Source organism: Sorex araneus, chromosome 1 (genome assembly GCF_027595985.1).
Source record: "Sorex araneus isolate mSorAra2 chromosome 1, mSorAra2.pri, whole genome shotgun sequence".
NCBI lineage: Eukaryota > Metazoa > Chordata > Mammalia > Eulipotyphla > Soricidae > Sorex > Sorex araneus.
Genome location: NC_073302.1, coordinates 228,993,924 through 229,011,608, shown reverse-complemented (window position 1 = coordinate 229,011,608; position 17,685 = coordinate 228,993,924). Strand labels below are relative to the sequence as shown.

Sequence of the window (17,685 nt, the reverse complement as noted above, 5' to 3'; positions counted from 1 at the left end):
ATAAGTTAATATCTGATGATCTGAGTGTATAAAGCCTTGTCTTTAGTCAATTCTTAGTTCAGTTTTATATACGGTGTTAAATATCACTAAGGCTGTTGTATGACAATCGTAAAGAAGGCTTTCTTCTCCACTGCTTGGATACGGACCTGACTCCTTGTCACCGAGTGCTTGTATGAATGAGTGTATTTCCAGCTCGCCTTTTGTCTGAGGGAGAGGGGCCTCCAAAGCATGCTTAGGGGCACACAGGGGGACTCTGGCTCATGACTGTGCTGTCACTAAAGCTCAGGAGTGCTGGGTGCCACCAGGTGCTGCTCAGAGGACCAGGCAGGCCAGGGACCAAAGGCAGGGCTCCACTCTCCTAGGCTAGCTCCAGGACTCGAGCCCCCAGCCCAGGACTGTCGAGTCCATTTTGTCCTTCTGTGTGCCTATTTCTGTTGCAGTACCTTCTTGCTATTTTGTAATATAGTCTAAATCAGAGAAATGACCCCTCCCTTTTCTTCTCTCAGAAGCAATATGGCTACTGAGAAAATATTGTGATTCTATACAAATTTTAGAATTGTTTGTTCTTGGAAAACGCCAATAGTATTTTGATAGGGATGCTTTGAATCTCTACACAGATTCATTACCTCAACCTATGGACACTTTTTCAATTCACGGGTACACAGGTCTCCTGGTTGAAAACTTTGGTGCATCCTCAGAAGAGGGGTGGGCCAGAAGCAGCACTCACACCCCCATAGCTGCCATCATGGCACCTATGTCAACGACCACACTCCACTGGCCCACGCCAGAGCTCGGCAGAGACGCCAAACTGCCAAAACTCCCAGGTACACTGGTCTTTAGGCTGAGAACTCTGAGGGGTGGGGTCAGGTAGCCTCCCCTCACAACCCCCACATTCTTCTCGAAGCCCTGATCGTCACACCCATATCCCACAATTGCTGCCATATAAACTCACAACCATGTAAACTCATGGCTCAGTTAAACATTCTGCAATTCCTGGAGTACCCACCTCATTCACAGAGTTCAACATCTCCAACCTGACAATGCTGACAGCCCAGTAGGTGTGCACCAAATTTTATAGGAAAGTAACATAAAAGCCATAAGCTCAATAAGTAGAAGCATTATCACAGAAGGCTCAACTAGCAACAAACCACTCAGTAAATCCTCAGCCAGACTTAATGTCCCTGTGGTGAGATACAGCAAATTGTTCATTTCTTTTTTACTGAAGTACTTGTATTTTTTGATAAATCTATCAGTTAACATTTAGCTGTAACAAGAAGTATAAACAGAGGCTGGAGCGATAGCACAGCGGGGAGGGCATTTGCCTTGCACGTGGCTGACCCAGGTTCGATTTCCAGCATCCCATATGGTCCCCTGAGCACCTCAAGGAGTAATTCCTGAGTGCAGAGTCAGGAGTGACCCCTGTGCATCACTGGGTGTGACCCAAAAAAAAATCACTGTCATCCCGTTGCTCACTGGTTTGCTCAAGCGGGCACCAGTAACATCTCCATTGTGAGACTTGTTACTGGGAGACCCAAGAAAATAAAAAGATTTTAAAAAACGAAATATGAACAGATTATTTTCTGCTTGAGAAGGGGGCTGGCTTGGGGGATGGCTGGTAAAGTGGGGACAATGGTGGATGGACGGTCACACTGGTGGTGCGCCTGGTGGTGGGGTGTGTAAAGCCTGTAACAAATACATCGTGAACAACTTTGCAAACCACAATGTCTAAATGAAGGGGGGAATAAAAGAAAAATGTTTAATAAAATTATCATCCCAAAACAATTATTTTCAAGGCTGGATCAATAGCACAGTGGGTAGGGCGTTTGCCTTGCACTCGGCGATCCGGGTTTGATCCCCGGCATCCCATATGGTCCCCCAAGCACCGTCAGAAGTAATTCCTGAGTGCAGAGTAATTCCTGAGCTTTGCTAGGTGTGACCCAAAAAGAAAAAAAAAATTCTTTTTCTTCTGTTTTTGTTTTCTTGTTTCATTTAGTTCAGCTTTTGGGCCATATCCATTGGTGTTCAGGGATCACTCCTTGTGATGCTTAAGTGACCATATGGGGTGCCAGGGATCAAACCCAACCAGGTGCATGTAAAACACACACTGCACTACTTCTTCAGTACCAACCTCAAAAGTTTTAAATGGCATATTTTGGGGGGGGATGATCTTAAGGATAATTTTTCACTACATAAAGCCACAATGGCTCCTTGAACCTAATAACTCAAACATGCATATTTTATAAGATGTTAGACTTGAAGAGGGTAAGGTTGAACATTAAATTTAGGGTAATTGATAATGTTAGGCCATGACTACGGGAAGGTTTAAGATTAGGATTAGAGTTAGGCTTAGGGTTCAGTTTGGAAGTTAAGGTGTGGAAGTTAAGCTAAATTTAGAGTAACTGGTAGTATTAAGCCAAGACCAGGGTAAAGGTTAGAAATAAGCTTAGGGTTAGGTTTTAGTGATGGCTATGGTAGAAACAGAATGAAAGTTAAAGTGAGGTAAATGATAAATTCGAGGTAACTAATAAGCATAGGACAGGGTGTGGCTAAGAGGATGGGGGAGGGGGAGAAGTGGGCCAGGGCAAGCAGGGAAGGCAACTGCCTTGCATATAGTGGACCCAGGTTCAATCCCCAAAACTGCCAGGAGTGATTCCTAAGTGCAAAGCCAGGAATAACCCTTGAGTATCGCTAGGTGCAGTTAAAATAAAAAAATAAAGAAAATCATAGAAAAGAAAGAGAGTTAGGGCTCAGGTTTAGCCATGACAGAAGCTGAGAATGAAAGTTAGGATATGGGTAAAATTATACATTTAGGGTACTGGCAAAGTTAGACCAAAACTTTGGTAAGGTTAAAATTAAAAATAAATAAAAGTTGTCAGGGGGCCACAGTAATAGTACTTCAGGAAGAATGTTTGTGTTACACCCAGCCAGCCTGAGTTTAATCCCCAGTATCCCATATGGTTTCCTGAGCACCACCAGGAGCAATTATCGAGCACAAAATCAGGAGCACAAAATCAGGAGTAAGTCTCAGCACTGCCAGGTATGGACCAAAAATAAAATGAACCCCCCCCAAAAAGGTGTTAGTTTAATATAAATTTTACAGTACTGCAATTAAGCGAAAAGGACAAAAAATTAAAACTTTGAGCCTAACCTTCTGCTTGAGGTGCCACTGTCCTAGGTGAGGCTGTCTACAGCTGCTATCACTATGCCTGTTTCACTATCCCAGGCACAGCTGACTCTGGCTGACATCACTGAGCCTGCCCCTACCAGGTAGGTCCCAGCAGCCTCCACACCCAACCTGGGCCACAGTATGGGCCCACATCACAGCTCCTAAAGAGGGCAGACACTTAGGCAGCCCTGTGACATCTCTACTCAATAAATTACACACTGCTCACCCTACTCTTCCTGTCGTTTTGTAAGGACAGGCAAGGAGAACAGAGAGCAATTTCCAGCTTAATCCCTCAGCATCTTCCGGAAGGCACCTACAAAGACTCATCACCAGCATAGCAAGAACACCAGAAAATGAATGGGGAAGCCACCAAGCTCCGTAAGCAAAAATAATATCACCAAAGACACAAAGAACACCAGTAAATCCTCAGGTAATGTCTTTTAGTGACACTATAATGAGAATGTTCAATGAGCTGAAAGAAACAATAGGGGGCTAGAGCAATAGCATAGCAGGTAGGGCGTTTGCCTTGCATGAGGCCAACCCAGGTTCCATTCCCAGCATCCCATATGGTCCCCCGAACACCGCCAGGAGTAATTCCTGATGCAGAGTGAGGAGCATCGCTGGGTGTGACCCAAAAAAAGAAAAAAGAAACAATACGTGGGTAACAAAGCAGAAAAAAAAGCATGAGAGTAGAAATGAAAAAACCACAAGAAGAAATGACAAAAATGAAGACCATGGTAGGTAACAGAAAAGTCAACAGAAGTTCTGAAAAGCAGAATAAAAGCAGCTGAGCAAAAGATTGAGGAGCTCCAAAATGAGAAAGAGGAAATCGCTAGGAAAGAGCAGAAGGTGGAAAACAGTCTTGAAGAAATGAACAGCACACCACAGAACTATGGTGTAAGATCAAGGGGAACAATATGAGAATCATCTGAGTCCCAAAAAAACAGGAAGGCAAATGTGATGAAGAAACAAGAGTTAAAGAAATCACCAGTAAAACTTCCCAGAGTTGAGGATTATAGACCCAGAGATCCAAGAGGCCCAAAGGGCCTCTGCAGAAATAGACCCAATCAGAAAATCTCCTGGACACATTCAAAATGACAAAATCCAAAGAAGAAATAGAATGCTGAATGTAGCAAGATCAAGAAAGGAATATACATATATATATATATATATATATATATATATATATTGTTGTTACTGTTGTTGTGACTTGTTGTTACTGTTTTTGGCATATCAAATATGCCACGAGTAGCTTGCCAGGCTCTGCCATGCAGGTGGGACACTCTTGGTAGCTTGCCGAGCTCTCCAAGAGGGACGGAGGAATCAAAGCCATGTCGGCACGTGCAAGGCAAATGCCCTACCCGCTGTGCTATGGCTCCAGTCCAGACTGGCAACAGTTTAGTGCGTTCGTAGCTTTGAAACCAGTTTTGCAAGAAATGTTACAAGAGCTCCTTTAAATGACAGGAGAAATTTCCCATCACCTGGCACTGAGTATGGCACTCACTAATGGTACATATGGTTGTCCTCCACCAGATTAAAAAAGGTTAAAAAAATATAGCAATTAATATCACTGATTTTTATTGACTTACTTTCTGATAATTCTATATGCCATTCCTTTAAGTTTTATCAGACCACCAAGTAATATGGACTAAATTTCTCATGTGCCTGCCAAGGGTGCAGACTGGAGGTGAGCAGAGACCTGGGGCATAGGGAGAAGAAGGGACAGCAGTGGTGGGACTGGTGTTGGAATGTTGTATGCCCAAAACAAGTCTATGATGAACAACTTTGTAAATCAAGATGTCTCAATAAACATTCTTGAAAAAAAAAATTAAGCCTCTGGATTATTATTACAAGTCTAGAATATGTCCAATATGGTAGTCATAGCTGCATTTGGCATTCAGCCATTTGAGTTTAAGTAGAATTAAGTAAAACAAAAATCTAGTTCTTCAGTCAGGCCGTCACATTTCAGACGCTCAGAAGTTACATGTACCCAATACAGCAGTTCTCTACTATAGAGGACAGACAGAACATTAGCTTCCAGACTGAGTTCTACTGGACATCCTTGTTCTGGAAGTCATCTGCCAGAAGAGTGGCACAGAACACCTATCACACGGTTTTTTTTTAAAGCTACAGATAGAAACATTTTACACTGATTGGTGGTAGGTAATTGATAAAGACAATTATTACAACTCATGAAAATATGCAAAACATGCCTCAATAAAGCTGATACACTTGTATCACTTGTCACTTGTCATCCCACTGATCTTCGATTTTTTTCAAGCGGGTGCCAGTAATGTCTCCATCTGTCCCTGTTGTGTGTGAGTATAGCCCAATGATATCTGCTCACTCCAGGAACAGGAAGAGCCTCAAACCACTCATTCAGACGAAGAAATCTGACCATCTCATTGGTGGGTGGCCATGTGGTCTTTTGACGCCCCATAGAATCCAGTGGGTAACAGCTCTAGTCCAGCAGTCGGCTCTGAATCGCATTACGTGTCCAGCCCATCTGATTTTAGATGCCCTGGCAAACAAGATAGCGTCCCTGATTCTTGACGGTCAATGAAGATTGGAACTCCAAATTCCCTCTCTCACTTGAGTGAAATGTGATACTCCTAGCATAGTTCTTTCAATTCCTCTTTGGGATACCCAAATAGGGTTCTCATCCCTGAGGCGTATATTAGTGCAGGAAGAACCGTGGACTTGAAAAGATGTGCCTGGAGCCAGAGGTTCTTCGTCCTCTTAACTACTTCTTCGGCGCTCTTGAGAGCGTTCCACACTCCTCTCTTCCTCCTGTGCAGTTCTGAAGCCAAGTCGTTCCTCATGTTGAGTTCTCGACCCAGGTACACATAGCTGCTGCATTCGGAGATGTTCGTTCCATTGAGAGCAAATGGAGCATCAGGGACTAGCTGTTTTTCATTAATATTGTTTTGCTGAGATTCAGCTGCAGTCCAACCTTTCCACACTCGTGAAGTCAGCCAGCATTTGTGCCTCCTGGCTAATGTTTGGTGCTATGAGAACAATGTCATCAGCGAGGCAAAGGTGGTGTAGTTGCTGACAGTCTATCTTCACTCCCATTCCTTCCCATTCCAGTCATCGCATGACGTTCTCGAGGGTGGCACTGAAGAGTTTTGGTGAAATGTTATCACCCTGCCGAACCCCTCTCTTTACGTCAATGATCATTTCCTTACAGAATGGTGAGATCCTGGTGGTGAATCCGTAATACAGTTCGAGGAGGATCTTGATGTACTAAGTTTGAATGCCCTGTTTGGCTAGGGCTTCCAATGACCACTTCAATCTCAACAGAATTGAAGGCTTTCTTTCAATCAAGAATGTTAGAGTGCATCTTGAACTCTTGCGAAACTTCGATGAGCTTGGTCACTGTGTGGATATGGTCGATCGTTCTGAACCTTTTCGGAACCCGGCTTGCTGGCATGGTTGTCCTTCTTCTAGTGTTCTGCCTATTCTATTTAGGATGACTTGAGTGAACAACTTGTAGACAATGGACAACAGGCAGATTGGGCAATAGTTGCCAATGTCATGGATGTCTCCCTTCTTGTACAACAGGACAGTCCTGGTTTTCCATTGGGACAGAACCTTGCATTCAGACAGGTATAGTGTGAAGAGCCAGGCCAATGTATTGATGAGTACTGGAGGCAGATTCTTTAGGTGTTCAGGTCTGACCTTGTCTGGACCAGGTGCTGTTCGAGTCTTTACCGATGAAATGGTGTGTCAGATTTTGGAAGGGAGAACATTGGGAACTACTAGTTATCCATCCTGTGGAATTTGGTATGTGGGCAGGTAGGCATGGCTGTCGAACAGATCTGAGTAGAAGTGTTGAATAATCCTCTCCATTGCCTTTCTGGAAGACAGATCGATCAGGACGTCACAGGGCAGTCATGTTGGTCTTGTAGTTGGTGAAGGACAGGTGAGCATTGCGAACACTTTTCCTGGCTTCTGTCGCATCGGCCAACACAGCTGCTCTTCTCTCTTTGAGGTCTTCCTTTATCGCTTCTCTGCATAGCTTTTCGAGCTCAGATGTTAGCTTGTGGTTGCCTGAGGCTCATGCCAAACCACATTGGCAAATGAGCTTGAGAGTTTCTAGAGACAGGCGTCTGTTTGTGGCTTTCCCACTCTCGGCATTCTTCATGCCGTCATGGAGGTGCTGAACCAGTTGATCGTATTCCTCGTCAATGTTGTCAACAACGGCATCTTCCCATGTTGCCGCAATAGTACCAAAGAGCTCCCAGCTGGTGGTCATTCTGGGAGTTCTCTTCTTAAACTTAAACTTTGTAGACCTTTCTCCACGCTCTGTGAAGTAGAATTTTGCACGAAGGAGACAGTGGTTCAATTCTGTTTGGAATTTTGGAACAACAGCCACATCAGTTGGCAAAACCTTCAATTGAATATGATGTGGTCAATTTCATTGTGGAACTGTCCACCGGGAGACTTCCATGTCCAACGTTTTTTTTTTTTGTTTTTTTTTTTTGGCCTGAGAATAACAAAGCTAATACAAGAAAGAAAAAACACAGGACCACTGTGGCCTCTGACTACAGTCCAAAGGAAAAGTCAAAAGACCCGACCCAAGATCCTATCAAAAGTCACAAAGGAATACTGTTTAGGTATTTCTTCAGCCAAGACACTGGTACGTCAGTATGGGGTCGTCCCAGCTGGCTAGAGGGAAGAGAGCCACAGCGGAAATGAGGGCACAAATGTCCTTCAGACCTCCTAAAACAGACTACAGCCTAACCACATATTAGCCAGGAAATCCATAGAGCCATGGCACACTGATGCTGCTCGGTGCTTATGGGCCATGAAGATGCATGTAAACCTGCACAGCAATATTTAATAAGACACACCTGGCATATGAAAGGTTCATCAAACCATTTAAAGAATTAACACCTAGGAATCTAAACAGCCTGGTATTATCTATAACCATCATTCTACACTTGCACACATAAACAGATTTAATCAAGGCTGACAGCCAACCATTCTCACCACCACCAACATCTCCTACCTCTAACAGCATGACAATGAACTCACACTCTAGTTCTACTTGGATTTTTCATTGTTGATGGTATTTTTTTAAGTTCTGTTTTGCTTTTGGGGCCTTAGTCCTGTGCTATCTCTATGGCTCCACAACTCTGTTCTTAAGACAGGTTAAAGGGGGCGAAGGGGACAACTCAGGCTCCTCAGATTCAGTCAAGAATAATTATTCTCAAATTGGTTCTCTGACATTAATATCTGAAAGACACAGAATACTTTGACCTAGATTAGATTAGTAGTTAAGTAAAACATATTATTTTATTCCCACATTATCACTAATAGTTTTCAATGACTTATAATAGTTTTCAATGACTTATTAGAGATGGATGAAAATGTTCAAGAAGAGGGGTTAAAATTATGCTTTGTCTAAAAAAAATTACAAATAAAAATATCATACAGTCTAGTAAACTTAAAAAATCATGCTTTATTAATTTAACTCATTTTATACCATTAAAATTAGTAATATGAAACACACAATCAAATGAAAGCTAAAGACTAAAACACAAACCAGTAAAACTTGCTTGATTTCTTTGAACTTTTTCATTAATGTAGAAAACCTAACACTGTTGCTACAGAACTTGTACAACACAAAATAAAAATTTAAAGCACCTTTGTAAATAAATAGAATACTTACCACAGTGGGATTGCCACTACTTATCAACTGGCTGACTTCATGAAAAATGCTTTTGCAATCAATTGATTTATCTAACGATCCTCGTTTTACAATCACTGCTACTGCTAAGAGAATCTGTTCCCGAACATATTTTTGGAGGCTGTAAAACATAAAAAGGCATTGTGAATACATCGACATGAATCTAATTTGAAAATATTCCCAAAGTTCCTACAATACCTCAAAGACATTAGCTACCTGCTTGCATCTGAGGATGGCAGAAGCTCCCGCAGAGAGAACTCAACCTTGTCACGAGGAGTAAATGTTCTTGGGGACGGGGGTGGCTCACCAGGATGGAGCATATGCCCACGCATGAATGACACCCTGAGCTCAGTCTCTGGCACTGCATGTCCTCCTCCCAAAACACCCCTCTTTTGTGTAGCTCTGATGGCCCCCGAGCACCACTGGACCCTTGTGGCTGGGAGCCAGAACCAAGGTGTCAGGTCTGCATTGTCAGGGGAAGAACCACCAGGACTGACCCTAGCCACTCTGCTCCCAGCACTCCTAGAAATGTCCTTACTTTTTATCTTTAATTACTGGAGTCGAGGGAGAGATACACCTTGTGGCAATAAAGAATCACTCCCAGTGGAGCTTGGGAGATGACTGGAGGCGCTGATGAGGATCAACCACATGCAAGACACCTTACCCCGCTACTATCTCTCTGCTCTCCCCAACATGAAAAGGGGGAAAAGGATTAAACGTTCTTAAAACTGTACATACTGAGCCTCAAAATATTAGTGCTTGGGGGTCAGACATACAGTACAGTGGGTAGGGCAGTTAGCTCACAAACAGCTGACCTGGGTTCGAGCCCACGCATCCTCTATGGTCCCCCAAGCACTGCCAGGAGTGATTTCTGAGTGAGAGATAAGAGTAATCCCAGGATATGGTCCCAAAACCAAAATAAATAAACTATCAAAGTATTCGTTGCTTAAAACAGTGTTCAGTAAATATGTGTTCAGAGTTCAGTAAATTCACTAAGAGTCAGATTTTTAAGACTTCACTATTAAGATGTAAATCCAGACTGATACCTATGTCCACCAAGAGTGATTATATACTATATTCAGAAGTTATAGTAGTTGTTTTATGTGGAAGAACAACATGCTATGTACCTAAGGTGCAACATTGTGGAAATGTACAAGTTCCAAACAATACTTTCAAAAGCACTGTGTCTACTGTCAGCATGGTGACTGAGCACATGGTACTTGAGAGCCCCTGGACTATGAGGGCACAGAATGTTCACTGCCTTTTCACAGCCCTTTCTCAAAGGTAAGGCTCGGCAAACAAGCCAAGCTCTCGAATCCAGCCTCTAAAAACCGCAGCATACACCAACACAATGTGTCCTTGGATAGACAAAATCCAAATTTCTTCAGATGGCTTCTCAGCACTGAAATCCAGCCATGCTTTCCTAGGGCATCCCAGCAAGAACAGGCATGTATCTATGAATACAGTGCTTTCTTTTACCCTGCAAAGTGTTCTCTTTGTTTAAGTGAGATCAATCGTGACTCCTAAGGCCCCTCAAGAACACAGGCTGACTCCCTAGTCAATCTCACCTCTTCTTCCACACACACTGAGAACTACAGATGGATTGGATTTCTCCCAGATCCTGGCACAATGCTTATATCCTGGGAGGTCTGAGAATCCCCACATTCTCAGGCCAAGCCCGTGATACTGGCTCTGCAGAGAGCACTGGGAGCGCAAAGCATCTAATAGGACCAGATTAGTCTGATCCCAGACTAATAGACTTACTTGCCACAGTAAGCCTATTGCTAATGCAATTCTACAGTAGAGCACATACCTTGCCTGACACATGAATTATGTATTAAACATTTATTCAGATGAATGATCATGTCCCCACAATGTCAAGACTAAAGAAAAAAAAATTTAAGACCAAAGTAAAAAATATGCTTTCAAAGCAGATTTAAAGTATCCATTAACCAAACAAAATGCAGCCATCCTATAAATTTGTTACAAGGTTATATAAGTTATAAAAAAAAAAAACCCTGAAAGTTATCAGGTGCCCAAGGAATTTTCTACTTTTGGAAGGCCAGAATAATTACAAATATACTACTAAAAATATATATATAATTACTACTACTATTAGACACAACCATAAAACTAGTTTTAAATATCTCTACTGGCAAGAATAACAAGTTACTATGAAAATAACTAATTAACATTTACTAAATGTTTGTTATGAAATACAAACTATGTAAACTTAATATCACAAAAAAAATTCTTATAATACTCAACACTGTAAATACTCTGCTCAATAAAGTATTACATAAAACAACAGGGTTACTAGACAGCAGAAGATCTTAGCCCTTTTTTCACTGACTGTGTATGTATGTCTCTGTGTGTGTGCCTAGAAAATTCTCCCCCTTTATTTAAACACTGTGGTGTACAAAGTTGTCCAAGATGCATTTGTCACAAGCATTCAATATTCCATCACCAATCCCACCAGTGTGACATTCACTCTACCATTGTCTCCATTTTCCCAACCACCCCCAAGCCTGAATCTTTAGCAAGCACAAAAATAATTTATTTTACATTTTTACAAAAAAAGTGACCTAGAACATTTTCAATGACCAAGCCAGGCTGCTTCTCTAAATATGTTTATCCTTAGCAGGCTGGAGAGAGAGCACCGGAATTATACCACTTGCCGCCTGGAATGACCCCTGAACAGAATCAGGAGTAGCCCTGAGCATTCCCAGGTTTGGCTCACAGAGAAATATATACCCTTGGGTTTCTGGGATGACAGCTCAAAAGGCAGAGAAGCACTTGTTTGCATTATGCATCCCAGGTCTGATCCCCAGCACACGATCCCCCAAGCATCATGCCTGAAACTGGAGGGAGTATACCCCAAGTATAAAAAGAGAAAAATAGAAGCGTAAGCCAACATTTAATTCTATCTATGCAATTCTTTTCAATTAGGGGGAAATACCAAGGAAAATATTGCACATGGGATGCAAGTACACAGCATAACATATGAAGAAGACTACAGCAGGAGCCTGCAACACTCCACCTATTCATTTTACCAAAAATTTCACTTGGCTCCAGTCCATATCGTAAGATAATACACAAAATAAAAGTGACTGTCAGGAAGCACAAAGAAATAAATTATTCCAGATTAAGAGAAACAAAAGAGACATGACAACGAAGTACAATGTATAATCAAAAAAAAAAAAAAAAAAAACCAAAACTGGCCACTTGAGAAAAAGGGTGTAATAACATCAATCAGATAACCAGAGATTCAACATAGAACCGAAATTATACTTGGTGTCATAAATATGCCAATTACGTTAAAGAGCGGTTATTGAAATGAGGTTATTCAAAGGGAGATGTTTAAGGACGAAGTATCCTGGTCTCTGTGCATGCTTCACCACACACGTGTAAGAGAGGAACCATGCGCAGAAGTGCCGGGCCAGTGGGAGGGCTCTGTGAGCTGGAGCTCGCACTTTGCTGTGCATACAAGAGACCAAATTCCATCCCGAGCATTGCATGGTCTCCCGGGCACCACCAAGAACAAACCCTGGGCAAGTGTAAGGAACTTACTCTAAGTACCCCTGGGCGTTTGCTTTCACCACCACCCCAACCCCCCAAATGAGATCTGTTAACTCAGCCTCTCTAGGGAAAGGGGCCGTGGAATGCAGTCATTGTACTCTTCCAACTCTGTTGAAAGTTTTTTTTTCATAAGTTGAGAAGAAATTATTTAAGTGATTTATTTCAATATATATCTTAACAATCAATTATAAAGTGGCTTCCGAACTATTTTATATTTTATAATTCCTGGCACTGCATATGCTCCCTTTGCACCAGGAGGTGTAAATTTAGGGCACAGAATAAGGAGTAAGTCCTGAGCACCGCCAAATGTGGCCCAGAAGCCAAAAATAAAATAAAATGGCGCATGACATAATCACCTCATCAAATTAAATTTCACTTAAGAAAATAAATTAATAAAGCCAGTACGAGGGAGAAGAGATAGTTTTGAAAACAGGGTAATTTTTTTTATTTGTTTAGAACCACAAAAAGCTAGGCCATATCTACTTCATGCAAACACACATAGAAGGGTCTATAGAACATGCAGATTTACTTGAGCCTTTCTCTCTCCTGTACTTTCTTTATGTAAGGCAATTAGCACCTACATCAATGCTAAAGTCATTCCCATAATTATTATTAAATATTATAAACTCAAAAGCTGCTAATGAATAAAGGTATAACAATACTTAATATTATTTTAAAAGTTGTATGCATGTTTACTGCTATTAAATCAACATTCCTAAACTTAAAAGCTTCGTGATTACATAGCAATGGTTGTTTTTTAAATCAAGTTTGGTGACAAACATCTACATAGAATGTATTCAGCACAGGCTCCAGGGATGCAGCTCAAGTAGCAGATGCAATGGCCCAGGATCACCTCTGAGCTACACAGTCACCAACACTACTGAGCGAGGCCTGAACACCACCAGGAGAGGCTCCGGGCGCCCGGCACTGCACAGTGCCAACCCAGAAACAGTATAGGTATGGTGTGGACCACCTCATCTGAAAACAGAACTTGGTGTATGGGGGTGGCTATCATGTATGTACTTGGTTTCCTTCCTCTGCCCTGTCCTGGAAACATCACATATGTCTTCTAATATTACCAAGCATCAACACGAGGACAAGTATAAAGAATTTTACTGAGGGCCACAGCAATAGTACAGCAGGTAGGGCGTTTGCCTTGCATGCAGCCAATCCAGGTTTGATCCCTGGCACCCCATATGGTTCCCTGAGCCTGCCAAAAGTGATCAAGTGATCCCTGAGTGCAGAGCCAAGAGTAAACCCTGAGCATGTGAGGTGTGGCCCAAAAACAAATAAATAAAACCACAAAAAAACAAAGATTTTACTGACTCCAAATCAAGTTTTACTTATAATCCAAATTCTCTGAACTCAATAACAAAACATTAGCACAATGTTTTCCAAAGAAACAGAACTTTACACTCAGATGGTTTTATTGAACAAGACAAGTAATCACAAACATTTGCTAGGTGGTGAAGAAACAAAAAAATTGTCACATACTGCTAAAAAAAACTATCATGACTTTAAATAAAAAATATATTTCACTGGGGCAGAAAGATGGTCCAGGGAAAAGCACACACTCAGCATGTGGATAACCCTGGTCTGACACCACGGGGTTCCCTGAGGAGCACTGTGGGGGAAGGCCTGAGGATCACAGGCTGCCAGGGCTGCCCAGGTGGCACACAGGGACCAAGCGAGCAGCAGCACCACCTCAGAGCCTGGCACTAAGCGGCTGAATCACTGGGAGAGGGTCCTGGATCCCCACAAGCACACCAGGGAACACCCCACCGCCTTCCCCCACCAAAACACACAGAAATAAGGCCGAGTCCAGACTGACACAACCACTGCCAGTAGAAGCTTAGCCTTAAATCCCATCAGGAAACCAAGGGCAGCTCCGGACCCCCCACCCCCACCCCGAACGCTCCGGAAAGGGTACCATCAGCGGCACATCCCGGCATACTTACTTAGGCCTCTGTAAGACGTAGGTTAAAAGGAATGTGCGCAGCGATTCGATGCTGCCTTTCTCCAGGAGAATCCATTCCCGGACCACGGCTTCCATCACGGCAGTGGCGGCTTGGAAGAGGACATAGTCCACTTTACTCGTTTCTGGGGAAGAAATTGGACACAGCCTGTGAAGATGAGTCATCCTCCCTGGAGCACTGTGCATCCAGCGGTTTGAAAGCAGAACTTTGCAGGCAAGGAATAAGATGATTACCTGTTCTTTTTTTAATCCAGTGACCTTGTTCTAGCACCACAAAGAGGTTAGTTCCTCTCAGAAGACACCCCAGGCAGGTGGCAGCTAATCACCGATCCCAATTTTCACAAACTTTCCTCACCTCTCTTCAACTGTTACTTCCAAAGCATGAAGAACTAAAAAATAACACAGCTTTAAAAAAAATAAAAATAAAAATATAAGGCAATCAGAAAATGTCCTAAGAGATTCTCACCCTATGCAAAACAGAACTGCATGTCTGAAAAATAACTTCATAAAACAATATTTGAACATGACTATTTGTGATGAGCCGTGCTGTTGAAATGCTTCAGCATGTCCAGTAAGTAATACTTCAGCAGAAGGACCCATCTCCAATAGCAAGTTCAGAAATAAGCATGTCCACATTTGGGTTATTTTTCTTAAAATATATATTTAAAAAAATTAGTCACATTTACACAAGGTGAGAAGTTCTTAGAAATTTTCTGATCGCAATACTGAGCAAACTGAGCAAAACCCCAGAGCTACACTTAGAAAGATACAGCCTGACTGGCAAGAAATAATATCTGGACTACAAAAGCAACCCATTAGGAAGGAAAGAAAAAACAGAAAATTAACACACCTCAGAAATATTTTATATTAACTTTCTATTTTTTCTTTTTCACCAAAATCACTGCAATTTCCAAGCAGCATCATCAATAGGGAGAAACAGTCAAAAATGAAGCAAAAGAAGAAATTTTCCGGAGCTCTAAAAAATTACCATCATGTGAAATTCATGAAAGGTCTACGATTAGACTCTAGATTATTTGCCAAGATCACTAGACATGAGTATCAGAGTCATGAGAAATTAACTCTAGGCAGAGAGTGGCACCTTCAAGAACTTCTCAGAGGAGCCTGAAGATATGGCCAGGCACATCAATTCCTCTCTTACTTGCTTAAAAAATTTATAAGCACTCTTGACACATTAGCTATAAAAGTGCTTGAGAAAAAGTACATCCTATATATTTCTATCCTCATTATTCTACAAAATAAGAATTTTGATAATACCCAAACTTAATAAGGAGTCAATATGAACCTTTGGTTTTTGTAAGTGTGATAACTCCATGCTATTGTAACATGAATTCTGAATTCACAAAAATTTAAAAACGATACAATGTAATCAACAAGTAAGCTTCCCAAAGATAAAGTCTATCAAAAAAAAGATGCAATCAAAGTTCCGGGAAGGAAAAAAAATACTTCATTTAAAGATGATTTGAAACAGAACCTGTTTGTCTTATCTAGTAAGATCACTTAAAGAGAAATATGGTACTGTATAATAAAGGTAAGTCAAATCTCAAATTATAAACCTCTTCTTTAAAAAATTATATTCTGCCTGTCTTCATTCTCTATTGCAAGGGGAAAAAAAACCTGGAAGGGCCACTGCCAGCAGTACTCAGGGCTGACTCCCAGCTCTGCACTCGGGAATGCCCCGGCAGTGCGCAGGAGACTGAACCGGATCAGCCTATGCAAGGCAAGTGCCTTACCCACTGTACTATCAGCTCCAGCCTCTGAGCAAAAAAAAATTTAATGCAAAAAAAAAACCTGAAAATCATCCATGGATTTTAAAAGGAAATGAAATCTCAGCAATTCACAGAATTTTAGAAATGTAACTCCAAGATCATCTCATCTGATTCCTGCATTTTTACAGCTGAAGAAATCTTTGTAACCAGAGACAAACAGAAACGTCAAGTCAGAAGGCTGGTGAATGAAGAGAAAATCAAATAAGCACCTTGAGCTGTCATGAGCAATGAAACTGGCTTATTTTGTGACTGGATTCTAAACAGTTTTCCTTGCCTTTTTTAAGAGGAGTGGGAGAGATGGGGGACAATTCAAAGGGGACCTGACCTGGAAAGTTTTCCAGGTAACTATTTCTTAGATCCCCTAATAGTATTAAGTGAAACTGACTCCAAGAATAAATATGAAAATAAGAAAGCCAAATTTGAATTTTTCACTCCTAATAAACACTTCTCATAAAAACTATTAGCCTTCATGAACATTACTCAGAACCAAGCGCCAGAGATGCTACCGAGGATGAGTCTAGAAGCCTACCAGCAGGATGTAAGCTGCATCCATACCCTGTCATGTCAACACCCGCAAACTCACAACTCAACTAGAATTGCACTTCTAGGATGATCTTCTGCCAATTAAGACACTGTCTAAATGATCAATTCTCTCAGTTCATGCACTTTAGCAGAAAGCTGACTCTCGTGACCACAGCAGTACTTGACCACTCGGTGCCGGCAACTGAGGGTAGGTTGCAAGCAGGGCAAGAGCCATGGCCCCTGTGATATTTCACCTCCACGACAAGATTCACAAATCATTACACCAATAAGATTTGTTCCAATTTGTCATCCACCTGAAATTGTCTTAAAGGCAAAACATAAACAAGGAGAGGAAAGCTCTGCTTTCTGGCGGGGGAGCAAAAGATGACAAGTGGGATAAAGGCTTAAGCCAAGCACCAGCCTGGCATGCGCAAAGTCTTGGTTCTATTCCCAGCACCAAGAAGCCAGCCCACTGCGCACTGTCAGCTATGACAGCACAAGGAAGAAAACCCTGAGTTAATAGCTGAACCCTATGAAACATTCAGCTACTACAGTCACCTCTCTGACTTACTGATCGCTGTCTAAACCCAAAGTTACAAACTTGGGATACAAACAGATACCAATCAGATTTCATTTTATTTTGCAATAGCTGAGATAAGAAATGAGAGAAATCCTCTTCTCCCTAAGAAAACAGTGGATTTTTAAAACACTACAAATTTAGCTCTAGAAGCACCAAACAATCCCTCACTATTTTGGCAGCACTTCTGAAGCAAGACTAGAACTCACAAGTTTTTTTTTTTACCCAATAAAACGAGACGTGAATTTAGCATTCCTAAAGGCTGAAGACTTCTAACAAAATGCACAAACACTCAACATGCACCCACAGTTGTGTACATATACACAGGAGAGAGCAAACAAACAAAACAAAAACAATGAAAACAAAACCCTATAAAGAAAGAAA

The 17,685-nt window shown here is 41.8% G+C and overlaps 1 protein-coding gene across 3 annotated transcripts in view; it reads right to left on the bottom strand.

Annotated features, from left to right (window-relative positions):
* The window catches only part of XPO4 (exportin 4), a 119,544-nt gene that overhangs the window by 77,038 nt on the left and 24,821 nt on the right, over positions 1 to 17,685 (bottom strand). The window contains exons 3-5 of one of the 3 annotated variants that reach the window (XM_055134569.1): positions 14,650 to 14,804; positions 14,399 to 14,540; positions 8,844 to 8,982 (exon numbers count right to left, since the gene is read on the bottom strand). In XM_055134569.1, coding sequence (XP_054990544.1) covers positions 8,844 to 8,982; positions 14,399 to 14,493 — 234 coding nt within the window. In that variant the 5' untranslated portion in view covers positions 14,494 to 14,540; positions 14,650 to 14,804. Of the gene's footprint in view, positions 1 to 8,843; positions 8,983 to 14,398; positions 14,541 to 14,649; positions 14,821 to 17,685 lie in introns of all 3 variants that reach the window. The other 2 variants (XM_055134577.1, XM_004604502.2) reach the window with 2 other exon arrangements.